The sequence below is a fragment of the Silurus aristotelis genome (assembly GCF_946808225.1).
Source record: "Silurus aristotelis genome assembly, chromosome: 24".
Classification (NCBI taxonomy): Eukaryota; Metazoa; Chordata; class Actinopteri; order Siluriformes; family Siluridae; genus Silurus; species Silurus aristotelis.
Genome location: NC_139597.1, coordinates 6,851,674 through 6,866,257, shown reverse-complemented (window position 1 = coordinate 6,866,257; position 14,584 = coordinate 6,851,674). Strand labels below are relative to the sequence as shown.

The following is a 14,584-nucleotide window of genomic DNA, read 5'->3' as shown; positions in this document are numbered from 1 at the left end:
GTTGGCAGAGCTGTTAAAGTCAGGGTTAAGAAGCACAAATAAATGTCTGATGGTCTGTGGTTTGTCTGACTGTATATAAATGGTACCTTTTAGGGTGACTTTTTAATCTAAGAGCTAAAAGAGTACTGTTAGTCCTAATGATGTCTGGAAACTGATTTTAATACGCAGTTTCTGTGCCTCAAAGGTGGAGTATTTAATGATTTATAGCACAATGACACGTTGAATTGCAGCTATAACACAGGTTATATTAATGCATTCAATTTAATGAATACCTTAATACATGAGAAGTGAATCTAATATTCTAAATGTTTTAATCAGGACTATGCACAAGACTCATGCACTAACATTATGAACAAAATGGTGATTGTGTGAAAAAGATTATACACTTTTGTGTCGCCTTTATTTTTTTTAATAAGCAATGCAAATGTGTAGTCTGCATCGCACTAGCCTGTCATTGGATATGTTCCTGTGTTTATTCCTTACATGATTGTAATCGGTTGTTATAAACCAATGAAGCTTATAATTGGCAAAATTTACCATTTATATAATATATATCTGTATCTAAATGTCATATCTATAGACATTTTTCAAAGAATGTTCTTGCGAACCGTTAGCATCTCTTTCACAGCCTTGTTCTCATTCACAATCCAGTGGTTGGGGATCTGGAGATGGCTGGAAATGACTGGAAAAGTGGTGGAGGATGAGACCAAAAAGATTAAAAACATATATACTGTACATACAAACATAAATACACAAGCTGTTATAAAACTTTAAAAAATGGCAAAAATACCAGGAATCTTTATCTTTATTCTGGGTCTTTGTGAAAATATTAGAAAATGTGTAAAATTGTACTAACATTATATATATAAATATTTGTTTATTGGGTACATCACTTTAAAGGAAATATGTTTAAGTCTTTTTTACTTCGTTTTTTACGTCGTTTTATTTGTTTCATTTTGGGTTTTTTCATAGTTTTTTTTTTTTTCTTGGGGACATAAAGCGTGTGTATATTTGCTTAGTGGGAAACCTTAGAACTGCCAGTGACTCTGTTAACATTGTTAGCGTGTTACTGAACTCTGCGATCATACCAATTTACATTTTACAGCTTTTTTTTGCACTTTTTCATACTGCCTTTTTGGCATGCTGTGTATGTTTCAGCTACTCAGAGGATTTTGTCCATATATTGCCTACTTTTACTTTCCATATCCATCCTTGTTCTCACCCATATGTAAAAAGGAGAGAAGGATAATGGTGAGGAAGAAATAAAAAGAGGCAGATGGCAACATCACTAAATTAGATTTCTGTCAACTTCCTCCATAGACATCACACACCACACACCACATCAGCCGGAATTATCGTTGTTTATACAGATGGGTTGTACTTTTTTATTTAACAAGACAGGTTTGTATACAGTATGTGTATGTGTGTTTGTGTGTGAATATGTTTCTTTGACCTTGCACACAAAAGAATCTATACCCCTGTTCCTATGACTGTGTATGGACATGTGTTAAGCACACATCATTACATGCATGATCATGGGGTTTGTGTGTTTCCTGTGTTAAATGGGTGTTTGCACTGCATAATGGGTGTTTATTATTGTGGAATCCATCGTTCATGTATCTGTTAATTAAATGAGCCTTGAAGCCATACGAGGACTAAACAATCACACGCACACGTTAGTTTCCTCTCCGACTCATGTATACCACAACGGGATTATCCACATGTGCTGTCGATTTAAGTCTCATCAAATCCAGATCCACGCTAATGCGAGTGAGTCGAGTGACTAAGACGGCTCGAATGGGTTGAAATTAATCAGTTCCTCTGTGGGAATTTAGAAACATTTTTTAAAAACATTTCAATCCAAAATATTAGGTAGATAACACAATTAAAACTTTTTGTGCTGTTAGGTGTAAACTGTGTTAAACCATCTGCTTATTACCATGTGTTATAACTAGGGCCGTCAATCAATACAATTATTAAATCGCATGATTGTCATTAGTTAACTCGCGATTAATTGCAAATTAATCGCACATTTTTATCTGTTTTAAATGTACCACCTTAAATGAATACGTTTCAAGTTATTAAGACTCTAATCAACATGGGCATGGATAAATATGGATGCTTTATGTAAATGTATGTTTATTATTAGTGAAACCAAACTTAACATAGAGCAGGAAAACAAAATATTCTTGTAAATCTTTTAAAGTAATTGATGGTGTTTTAAATGACATAAATCATCAGGACACCAAACAGAACTTTTGCTATGTTTCCACACGGACGGTTTTAATTGCCGGATGTCTGCACTATGGCAGATTTTGGGGCTTGATTTGAGAATTGGCGCATCAGTAAAACAAAGGAGGTTTTCTTTTTATAACTTTTTTTATGAATAAATGTGTGTTGTGTTAGAGGTTTTAATTTCGTCTCATATATTTATTTATTAATATTTGTAATAAAAATGGTCAAACAGAAATGTGCGCTGCATTAATCGCGCATTAATAAAATTAGTGCCGTTAAAATCAATTTGAGTTAATGTGTTATATACAGTGAGGAAAACAAGTATTTGAACACCCTGCTATTTTGCAAGTTCTCCCACTTAGAAATCATGGAGGGGTCTGAAATTGTCATCGTAGGTGCATGTCCACTGTGAGAGACATAATCTAAAAAAATAAATCCAGAAATCACAATATATGATTTTTAAACTATTTATTTGTATGATACAGCTGCAAATAAGTATTTGAACACCTGAGAAAGTCAATGTTAATATTTGGTACAGTAGCCTTTGTTTGCAATTACAGAGGTCAAACGTTTCCTGTAGTTTTTCACCAGGTTTGCACACACTGCAGGAGGGATTTTGGCCCACTCCTCCACACAGATCTTCTCTAGATCAGTCAGGTTTCTGGCCTGTCGCTGAGAAACACTGAGTTTGAGCTCCCTCCAAAGATTCTCTATTGGGTTTAGGTCTGGAGACTGGCTAGACCACACCAGAACCTTGATATGCTTCTTACAGAGCCACTCCTTGGTTATCCTGGCTGTGTGCTTCGGGTCATTGTCATGTTGGAAGACCCAGCCTCGACCCATCTTCAATGCTCTAACTGAGGGAAGGAGGTTTTTCCCCAAAAATCTCGCAAAGGTCGCCCCGGTCATCCTCTCCTTAATACAGTGCAGTCGCCCTGTCCCATGTGCAAAAAAACACCCCCAAAGCATGATGCTACCACCCCCATGCTTCACAGTAGGGATGGTGTTCTTGGGAAGGTACTCATCATTCTTCTTCCTCCAAACACTTTTAGTGGAATTATGACCCAAAAGTTCTATTTTGGTCTCATCTGACCACATGACTTTCTCCCATGACTCCTCTGGATCATCCAAATGGTCATTGGCAAACTTAAGGCGTGCCTGGACATGTGCTGGTTTAAACAGGGGAACCTTCCGTGCCATGCATGATTTCAAACCATGACGTCTTAGTGTATTATCAACAGTAACCTTGGAAACGGTGGTCCCAGCTCTTTTCAGGTCATTGACCAGCTCCTCCTGTGTAGTTCTGGGCTGATTTCTCACCTTCCTTACGATCATTGAGACCCCACGAGGTGAGATCTTGCATGGAGCCCCAGTCCGAGGGAGATTGACAGTCATGTTTAGCTTCTTCCATTTTCTAATGATTGCTCTAACAGTGGACCTTTTTTCACCAAGCTGCTTGGCAATTTCCCCATAGCCCTTTCCAGCCTTGTGGAGGTGTACAATTTTGTCTCTAGTGTCTTTGGACAGCTCTTTGGTCTTGGCCATGTTAGTAGTTGGATTCTTACTGATTGTATGGTGTGGACAGGTGTCTTTATGCAGCTAACGACCTCAAACAGGTGCATCTAATTTAGGATAATAAATGTAGTGAAGGTGGACATTTTAAAGGCGGACTAACAGGTCTTTGAGGGCCAGAATTCTAGCTGATAGACAAGTGTTCAAATACTTATTTGCAGCTGTATCATACAAATAAATAGTTTAAAAATCATATATTGTGATTTCTGGATTTTTTTTTTTAGATTATGTCTCTCACAGTGGACATGCACCTAATTTCAGACCCCTCCATGATTTCTAAGTGGGAGAACTTGCAAAATAGCAGGGTGTTCAAATACTTATTTTACTCACTGTACCTATTAATAACATACTTACAGATCAACCACTTATTGAGGATGAATATTAAATTTTTATAATTGAGTTTACACAACCCTCCGCTTTTTTGGAATGGAGGAAAGCAAAATGTATATATATATATATATATATATATATATATATATATATATATATATATATATATATATATATATATATATATATATATATATGTGTATATATTTGCAAATAAATTTAAACGTCCTGCCAACAGACAGCAGTCCAAATCCTAATGCACAAACCTGTAAATTAATGCAAAATTATAATGTGAAATTATGTTACATCATGTACAAATGAAATGGGTTGGTTCATAATCAGTGATCTATGTCTTTTTCAGAAAGAGTGCTCGAACTTTGTGCGGGTGCTGCAATCTTACAACCAAACACACCTATACGTGTGTGGCACGGGCGCGTTTCATCCAATATGTGCCTACTTGGAGATAGGCAAAAGAGCAGAGGTATATATTCATACATTTCCACACACTTATACAAACATGTAACCTGCAAAGCTGCATGTTTGATCAATAATTATTTGAACAAGCTATTTTATCTCCACTGCATCTCATGTGACACATCTCCCAGACATTTTGCCTCTATAAGAATAAGGATTAATTATTCAGAGGATATAATCTCAGGATAACACTTCCACTGACGCCTCGTGAATGATTTCACCAGTGAAGTGCAAAATGAGGGGGGGGACATTTGTTGAGAGAGTGATTCATACAGTATGTGAAGAGTGAGTTAGTTCCTTTTCTAGAGAGAAATAGCTGTGCCTGATATTTGGTAATTTTGCCTGATTTTTTGGGCTGGGAGGCATTTTGGGTAAGTTTTATACACAGCTGGATGTTTAAATTACTGAGAAAAAATAGGGTATACTGTATAGTAACTTACATATTCTGTATATACAAAATATGGACAAAACTTTGTGAACACCTGAAAATAAGAACAAGAATTTTACACATTTAGCCCCATTTTCTGTTATAATAAACTCTACTCTTTGGGGAAGATGGATATGGTTTGAGTTTGGGTCTACCACATCTGCATATTTGTGTCTAAAGACAAAACGTTTGTGTGCCGTGTGTGTTTGGGTGTGCGGGTATTTTTTTCCAAATAGCATCGCATTCCAAAGTGTTCCTCTCCTCTTACACCACAGCAATTTGTCAATTTTTTTATTTTTTTATTTAACAGTTGCACAAATTTTCTTTAACAATGCACAACAGCTTTCACCACATCATTGATTATATAGATTTTAATACTACCCAACAGGACAGCCTAGTTTAACTTAGAAATGAGAACCACAGACAAAAAAAGTTGTAACAGAGGTTACAAAACCGAATGTAAATCCAAAAAATAGACATTATTCTGGTACTTTTTATTTCTAAATGTTTGTCATATTTTACAGGACAATATTTTTAGGCTAGATATATCCCACTATGAGAATGGCAGAGGGAAAAGCCCCTATGACCCGAAGATGCTGTCATCCTCTCTCCTGATTGGTGGGTTTCCACAAAATGCTTCTGATATTCTTGATAATTGATAGATTAATATATCTTGAAAGCCAAAACTGTTTTTCTCCATACTCTACAGATGGGGAATTATATTCTGGAACTTCAGCAGACTTTATGGGAAGAGACTTTGCCATTTTCCGAACCCTCGGTGCTCATCACCCGATTCGGACAGAGCAACACGATTCCAGATGGCTGAATGGTAAGGCAGACCATGTGTTTAAAAGAGACAGCTGATGAGTGAGAGGAGAAATAGTAGGAGGTTGGTGTGTGTATGTGTGAATGTCTGCAGAGGAGATCAATTTCTGGTGAATGTTTGCTCTGACAGATCATCTGAATTAGTAAGGACTTAAAAGACACAAAAGGTCATTTTGTCTTTAAGGGGTGGCATAATTTTTTTTCCCAGGATGCTAATCCTCCTCTCATCTGGCCCTGTTATCAGTTCTTATTTCAGCCATCAAATACCCAGGCCCTGGGTCACCATCACTGATATAAACACTGCCATATTGTCCAGAGAAAAGATGCTTTTGTGAAACTATTCTTCGCACCTTAATCCCAGTCATCTGTTGCCAGGGATACATCAGATCTCACCTTTATTGTGCCTCATTGAATGCTGTCTTTCCATCACAAAAGAGCCAGTGCCTTTCACAGGATTAGTCCAATGGCCATTCTTTCAAGCCCTTATCAACAGACACACGGTCTCTTCACAAAACTAATGCTCTGCATTCAGGAGCTATTGGCTGTTTGAATCAAAGAAGCTTTCTGTCTCTTTTTTTTGTTTGTTTGTTTTTCAAAGACAAGCTCTTAACCAGGCTTTCAGGATTCCGATTTTTACAATGTTTTAATTTAACTGTTATATTTCTATGTTCTATGTTATTAATACATTTGCTAAGGTAAAGTTTTGGCCTCTAGAAATATTTGTGCCTCTTTAAAATATTAATATTCAAAAGAAGAATTGAATGCCACTGAGGTTCGGAAACTCTGGGTTGATCTACCTGTCTTTTTTAACTACATTTACTGATACGAATTTACATTTTATGTTTTATGACTATGTCCATCATTTAAATGTGGTGTCATTATGTGGTCCAAGCATCCACGATTTATCCAATGCTTGAGTTGAGATAGTTATAATGATACAAATGTTAAATATATCCAATATTCCTTGGTATGTCTTTGCCAGATCCCAGGTTTGTTGGAATTCACCTCATCCCAGAGAGCGATAACCCAGAAGATGACAAAATCTTCCTGTTCTTCAAAGAGAACGCGATGGACGGAGAACACACAGGCAAAGCCACCATTTCCAGAATAGCACAACTGTGTAAGGTAACAATACACATAACTCTACACCTTAACCTAAGTAAAACATTATGAGAAATCTTTGAGCTCTTGGCTCCCAGATGGCTCAACAGTAAAATATTCATCATATTGTTTGGATCTGTCCACAAATTTCCTGTTCTTTCTGGGGGGAGGGATGGCATAATCTCCCCCCTGAAAATCACAGCAACATTAGCCATATGTGGGTGTCTGTAAGCTCATGAATGTGAAAGAGGGTGAATAGCACTTTACTCCAAATGTGTTAAACTGCCATGTGATGCAGCATGCGCAGCAGTTGGACAAGATGTGAAGGTTGGCTTAGTCTCATCCTTTCCAGTTAGTTACGATGAGTTAGCTACTGGATTGGAAATAGCAGGGAAAGACCAAATTGCAGTAAAAAAATAACTTCATTCATTATATGTGTATCTGTATATATAGGGTATGTTTTGCGTCTGTGTGTTATCCAGAATGACGAGGGAGGACACAGGAGCCTGGTGAACAAATGGACAACGTTTCTAAAAGCCAAACTGACCTGTTCCGTCCCAGGGCTCAACGGCATTGACACACACTTCGATGAGCTCCGTAAGTGGGTGTTCATTTTTACACTCAAAAGATCTACACGACATAAAATTATTCCAAATCAAAGTGGAATGAAGTTTGCAATGTCTTACCCTTGCAGAGGATGTCTTTTTAATGAGCGCCAAAGACCCGAAGAACCCGGTGGTCTATGCGGTCTTCACTACTTCTAGGTAAAAGCAATTACTCAACTTCTCTCTTTTTTTTTTATCTTGCTAAATACATGCATGTCAGATGTGCACTATGAAGCAGCTCAGCTCTTCAGGCATGCTGAAGGAAAGTCTCCTTTATTCCACAAGTCCTATTTACTGTATCTGCAGCCTCATCAGCAGCGTCTGGAGGAAATGCGATTAAAATGGGAAGCCAAGTGGAACAAAAGCAGATAAACTAGTTACACCACAGGGCCAGACTTTGAGGATAATGGATGAGCAAGCAACACTTTCACACATATTACCTGTGTGCATGTTTATGCAAGCGAGATATGAGGACAAGAGCAAGCACATCATGATTAATTACTGTCAAGCAGCAAGAAGAGCAGTGCGGTCGCCAGAGCAAACTCAGCACTCCCGCCTGCATATCTAATGTATTTAAAGAACGCGGCCCTCAAAAATTCAATTACCAGCTTTGAGGAATTAGACCGCTTTAATTGGCTTTTTAAGTGCTCTGTTCTAGAGATGAACAGAAGTGCATTCTGGGAGACTGGCATTTAATATTACTACTTAATGAACCTCTGGGACTATAGCACTGGATCAATGTTTTATCTGAGTGTGTGTGTGTATATGTGTGTATACATGTCTATGACCTTGACTGCATAGAAAAGGATCAGTATATTTTTATCTGAATTGATTTTGTGTTACTAATGAACCTTTTACAAATAAATTCAACTTGCTTTCATTTCTGATTACTCCTATCAGTTGCAAAGATCTTGTCTTTTGTTTTGTCTGTTTTATTGTCAAACTAAACTGAATTTTCTTTTTTGTTCTATTGCACAGTAACATCTTTCGTGGGTCTGCGATCTGTATGTACAGCATGGCTGATATCAGGAGGGTGTTTTTGGGCCCCTATGCTCACAGAGATGGTCCAAATTACCAGTGGGTGCCCTTCCAGGGCAGGGTACCGTATCCCCGTCCTGGCACAGTGAGTTCCTGCATGTACTTAAACCTTAGTGCTGCTGAATTCTCCATTCTGATTGGCCAGAAAGTGTTCAGACACTTGTTCAAATATATTAACGTTTCTAAAGAAACAATAACTAATGTGCGGATTTGAAGATGATCCACAAATGAGCACATATCTATTTGACATTCCTGGAAGTCTCCAGTATCAGCATTTGGAAAAAGGTCAGAGATAAAGCTATTTTATTGTCTTTCTTACTCAGGAAAGTCTTCCTGAAAGGAAAATTTGCACTTTGAATTTTTACTAGCTTAGCAAGCTGAATTATTTTTTATTTATTAACTTTAAAAGTGAGAAAAAAAGAGCCTGCTCCGAGAACAGGCACAATGTTATATTTATTATATGTTTACACAAATGCTAGACAAGAGCATCCCCAGTATCAACAGCCTAAAGATCCATGAAGTCCATTAAGAAACTTAAGAAATTAGAGGAAGGATTTGGACTTTAATTATTATACACAGTCTACTAAAGTTGCTAAGGACCACAGGTTGCATGAACAGTCTTGCATTTATGTGCTCATCACTGAACCGCACACCTCAACAATGATGGACCTGTAACTAATGGGCATTGGGTGCCACCTAGAAGAGGATGGTTTCTTCCTCATGCCATCTCAGGGAGTTTTCCATTCCACAGTTTAAAATGATAAGGAACAAACTTATAGACACTAAACGTATACATTATTTTATACAACATTATACTGTGACAACTTGCTGCTTTGAGACAATGTCTATTGTTAAGAGTGCTATACAATTTTTTTTTATTATTGAAGTAACCTGATTACCTTTTCCACCTTTCACAGTGCCCCAGTAAAACTTTTGGTGGTTTTGACACCACCAAAGACCTTCCAGATGATGTTATTACATTTGCCCGTCTGCACCCTGCAATGTATAACCCAGTGCAACCAGTTGGGGGACGACCCATTGTGGTCCGTACCGATGCAGAGTACCAGTTCACCCAGCTAGTTGTGGACCGTGTGGAGGCTGAGGATGGGCAGTATGATGTCATGTTCATAGGAACAGGCAAGTAACTATTCACATGAAACATGGACCAATCATACAGTTATACAGTATGTTATGACCCATTTGCTGTAAATTCTCAAATAAGTTCTGGTGCAACCAGTAATTGGTTGTGTTAGTGAGCTGCACTATTTTCATGTTATGTGATTCTAATACTAGAAGGCTCCAAATTATGTTAGAGAACATGCCTATACAAAGAGTATCATAAAGACCAAAAAGCTACCAAAGAAATCTGGTACAAAGTCATTGGAAAGGTATTTAAACAGGGTGTGGCTATTCGCTAAAACTCACCGACCAGGTGAAGAGGTGATTAGTCAGAGAAACAACCAAGAATGCAAGGATACTTCTGCACATATTGCTTTCACCACCATGCTTCACTTTATGAATGGTATAATCGGCTGTTCTGATCACCACTAAAAAACAGTGGTTAGTGGTGGTTGTGACTTTCTAGTAATTGTACGTATGTATGTATGTATATGTATATGTATATATAGATATGGGGACAGTATTGAAGGTGGTGACCATCCCCAGAGAGAGTTGGCACGACTTGGAAGAGGTGGTGCTGGAAGAGATGACCGTCTTTAGGGTATGCTTCTCAACAGAGACACAGTTACATTTCCGTAATATACAATATTTAAAATATCAAGTGAAAATGACCAAACTCAGAGTAGATTTTTTCTCTGTAGGAACCCACTGCTATCACTGCTATGGAACTGTCCACTAAACAAGTAAGTCTACATATGATAGCTGGCTAAAAGTAGTTTGCATGCGGTTCATAGATTTTTAACTTTGGTCCAAACTCATTGGTTTGTCCTTGCATTTTAACAGCAACAGCTATACCTGGGTTCAGCAGTGGGAATATCGCAGATGCCACTGCATCGCTGTGAGGTGTATGGCAAAGCGTGTGCTGAATGCTGTTTAGCAAGAGATCCATACTGCGCCTGGGATGGCACTGAGTGTTCCAGATACTTCCCCACTGCTAAGAGGTCAGGACTTGCATTCAGACCTACTTACAGTTGAGTGCAAAGCATTGCATACCCATTGGGTAAAATTAATCAGACAAAAAAAAATTTGTACACAGATGATTTGTTTTCACATTTATACAAGAAACAAGCATCCATTTGTACAGTCCATCCAATAAGCCAGTTTGGAAATATAAAAACATATACCAAAAGCATTAATTCAGTCTTCTGCAGAATGACCACTACACATCATTTCACATGTACTCATAAGCCAAACAGTACATACTCTACCCCTAAATATGCACATTATGCCCCATATTTCCATACTACCAACCTTACATTATGCCCCATATTTCCACTGCCAACCTTAGAGTCCATTTCTGTAGTTTTTAAATATAATCTACCACCTACATTGCTCATACCACAGGAAAAATGATCCACACATTCCAGTAAAAAAGTTAGTCACACACAGAGCTCTTTTGGCTCTTCACCCCAAGCACATATCTTCCTTTCTGTAAAGTATACACCTCTTTTTCGTCCTGTAGTGTGAATACCACACGCAGCCATGATATTAAGGCATTTCCTCTTTGGCAAATGTGGGCATGGAGACGCCCTGCTCATCAAATACTACAGAAATATTTGATTCCATCAGTCCAGAAAAGAAGATCAGACTTCTCAGGCTTTACACTTGTCCTCTTATACATTGTGAAATGTGAGGAGTGTAAGAAGAAGGCAGATTTATAAAGTGATATATTCAGAACTAGAGATGCTAATTTAGAGGTGTAGCTGGTGGGATTTTAGGTTTGAAAACTACTTTCTTTCTTTCTTTCTTTCTTTCTTTCTTTCTTTCTTTCTTTCTTTCTTTCTTTCTTTCTTTCTTTCTTTCTTTCTTTCTTTCTTTCTTTCTTTCTTTCTTTCTTTCTTTCTTTCTTTTTCAAATGCTTAATTTCAAAGCCTTAACAAATAACAACACACAAGCAGCACAGACTATTACATGAATGTATTGAAATATAATAATTTAGTTGGGTAAATGAATATATTTCAATACATTCATGTAATAGTCTGTGCTGCTTGTGTGTTGTTATTTGTCAAATGAGGCTTTGCTATACAAAATGCAAAAAAAAAATGCTATACACAATGTTTAGATATTTAGAGGTAACAGATAATGTGCTAGAGATTTACTGAAGGAAGAGTGAAACATGGGGGATCTCGCTCTTCATTGGGTGCCACTTTTCCTTCTTACTAGCTTCTTATTTTAACTTTTTTCAGTGGACCTCTCGTTAAAGTCTTCCTTCACACATTAACGTTATTGATATGGAAAGTTTGATTGATAGTAGATGAGAATCATTATTATTGCAGACAGGGATCCATGTAGCTCTTAGAAACATCCAAAGCAGATTTGTTTCATGAACTATTCAAATATTAAGCTTATTGAATCGTTGCTGAGTTATTGAGAGTTGAGCTGAGACCATTAAATCCAAGCCATCCATCTAACAGATTAATAATTGTAGGAAATTAAACATTAATACAGCTTTGATAATGGTACAATGTGATTTCCATGAGTGTAAGAAAATGAGAAAAAAAAAAACATTACAAACCTCCTGGCTATGCTTCACAGACCGCACTCTAAGAACCACTGCCTTAAATAATTTAAATAAGAAATAATGAATATCATCCTCACACTGCATGAGCATGTCACATTTTTCAGTTTAATTGTACCGATCATGCTGTGATTTTATTTTGCATATTCCCTCACCCCACCTCCCCCGAAATGAATTCCTATATTTGCTACTGGTCTAATCTCTGGATTTTGCATGAATTGCTGTTTGAGTCTTCCTTGTGTTCGTTATTATCAGTTACATGAAAAAACAATCCAGGAGGTATCCAGTTATTTATTTAGTTCAGGAACTCCCTGTACTTTGTAAGCATCTTTAAAATATGAAGGGACACAAGACTGTGTGAGACCATGTTCTCCAGTGTGTGGCAGCACAAAAATAGCACAAAACTGCAATAAATGGGCAAACTTCTTCGTAGACCAGTCACAAGACTGAAAAAGGCTTCCAGGACGGCAAGTTCCCATTTTAACTGGACATCAGAAGGGACTGCAGAGTGGAGGCCCGTAATGAATCAATGGAAAGTCTCCCAGCCGTGAGTCATTTTGCTGTGTGCACCAACTGGCCTTCCAGAATTGTGTCTATGTTTGTGCCAGTGAATCTTTTCTTTCCCTGGCTAAGATTGAGTAGTGTGCGTTGCTGAATTAGATTTTTTTTTTTTTTAGATTAGTGCAACAGTGCACTCTAGTGGTGATGGAAAATGTGATCCAAGTACTGGAACCTTGGAGATCAACCACATGTCTGCTGAATGCTCGGTTGACAGAGGTTTCAGCTGCTGTACCCTTGTTCTAATATATTATAGACTTGTATGGCATGTTTATATGCTGACATTTTCAGTGTGGAGATGTTTGTTTAGCATTTTGGAAGTCTCCAGTCTCATTTTTGTGCAACCTACAAAGATACAGCCAGAACTTTGGAAATCAGTTTATGATTTGTCTGTTACATGACATGCTGGGTTTTGTGTGTTTTATTGAAAATTACAAATAGAGATTGGTGTGGGAACGACTGTTTTTGGCTGCTATTACACAAGGAGTGAAAGGAACTTGCTTGTTTTGTGACTATAAATGGAAAAAATGTGTGGTGAATCATTCTTTAATATACTGAAAATAAATGATTAGCATACGCACAGTTCTGTTGTGTGCCAACTTACTGTTTGCTTATTTGGTAACTACTATAAATTTCTCAGAAATTACAGTGAAAGAAATTGAAACCATATGCAAACGTTTGCAGACTTAATATCATAAATGATCTTCTTTTGCAGGAGAACAAGGCGTCAAGACATCAGAAATGGAGATCCCCTGTCCCAGTGCTCTGATCTGCAACATAATGGTATTCATTAACACATTTGCACAAAGAAAAAAAAAAAAAAGATTACAAAAAAAATGCATGACTGAATGTGCATGTGTTTTTGGCCTGTTTGTTGTAGATGACCTGGAGGGATTTAGCAGTGTAGAAGAGAGGAACATTTATGGGGTGGAAAACAGCAGTATGTTCCTTGAGTGCAGCTCTAAATCTCAGAGAGCTCTCATCTACTGGCAGCTCCAGAAACCCAATGAGGAGCGAAAGCTTGAGGTATCACTTTCATACACATTCATAGGCGATCCAGTTATGTAAATAATTATTTTCAAAGGTTTACTGTATACATATTTTGTTTGTTGGTGGTGCCAAGCAAACTGGGTTAAGTAATTCAGAAATTGCTTTTCAGATTTCCACACATAGCAAATCCTTACATGGAAATGTGCAAACAATTCCAGCACTGATTAGTATTTAATATTGTCAGTATTCATCCAAATTAACAATAGAAATAAGAAAAACAGATAAATAGCCAACTTTGCCTCATATATGTTGGTAGATGCTAGAAGAAACTCTGCAATTCCACTTAGCATCAACTGTTATACTAAAAGTGTGAGTTAAAATATTTTTTTGTAATATTTTGCTAATATATGGTTTTTTAATTGAAGCTTTAACTGAGGAGAGTTATAACTTATTAATTTAATCTATAACTAGTATGGCTGATATAAGGATACACACACACACACACACACACACACACACACACACACACACACACACACACACACACACAGCTGTGTTGCTCTTACTGATAGTAATCTCAAGCAGTGCCCCCCTCACCTTGAAATAGTAATGATGATAATTTAATAAATCTCCGTTTACATCCCTCCCTTCTCAGTGAACCTTTACACAACCTTTTACCCCTTGGATGAACCTAAACCCCTCAACCGAACAGGCAGAATCAGGTCTACTTAC

The 14,584-nt window shown here is 37.4% G+C and overlaps 1 protein-coding gene across 1 annotated transcript in view; it reads left to right on the top strand.

The window, feature by feature from the left end:
- sema3aa (sema domain, immunoglobulin domain (Ig), short basic domain, secreted, (semaphorin) 3Aa) overlaps positions 1-14,584 on the top strand; it is a 33,419-nt gene that overhangs the window by 16,092 nt on the left and 2,743 nt on the right. Inside the window, exons 4-16 of the mRNA XM_083528837.1 lie at positions 4,499-4,618; positions 5,563-5,656; positions 5,748-5,867; positions 6,846-6,988; positions 7,447-7,561; positions 7,659-7,728; positions 8,548-8,692; positions 9,525-9,744; positions 10,236-10,327; positions 10,428-10,469; positions 10,570-10,727; positions 13,578-13,645; positions 13,743-13,888. Of these exons, the coding sequence (XP_083384963.1) occupies positions 4,499-4,618; positions 5,563-5,656; positions 5,748-5,867; positions 6,846-6,988; positions 7,447-7,561; positions 7,659-7,728; positions 8,548-8,692; positions 9,525-9,744; positions 10,236-10,327; positions 10,428-10,469; positions 10,570-10,727; positions 13,578-13,645; positions 13,743-13,888 (1,533 nt within the window). The remainder of the gene's footprint in view (positions 1-4,498; positions 4,619-5,562; positions 5,657-5,747; positions 5,868-6,845; positions 6,989-7,446; positions 7,562-7,658; positions 7,729-8,547; positions 8,693-9,524; positions 9,745-10,235; positions 10,328-10,427; positions 10,470-10,569; positions 10,728-13,577; positions 13,646-13,742; positions 13,889-14,584) is intronic.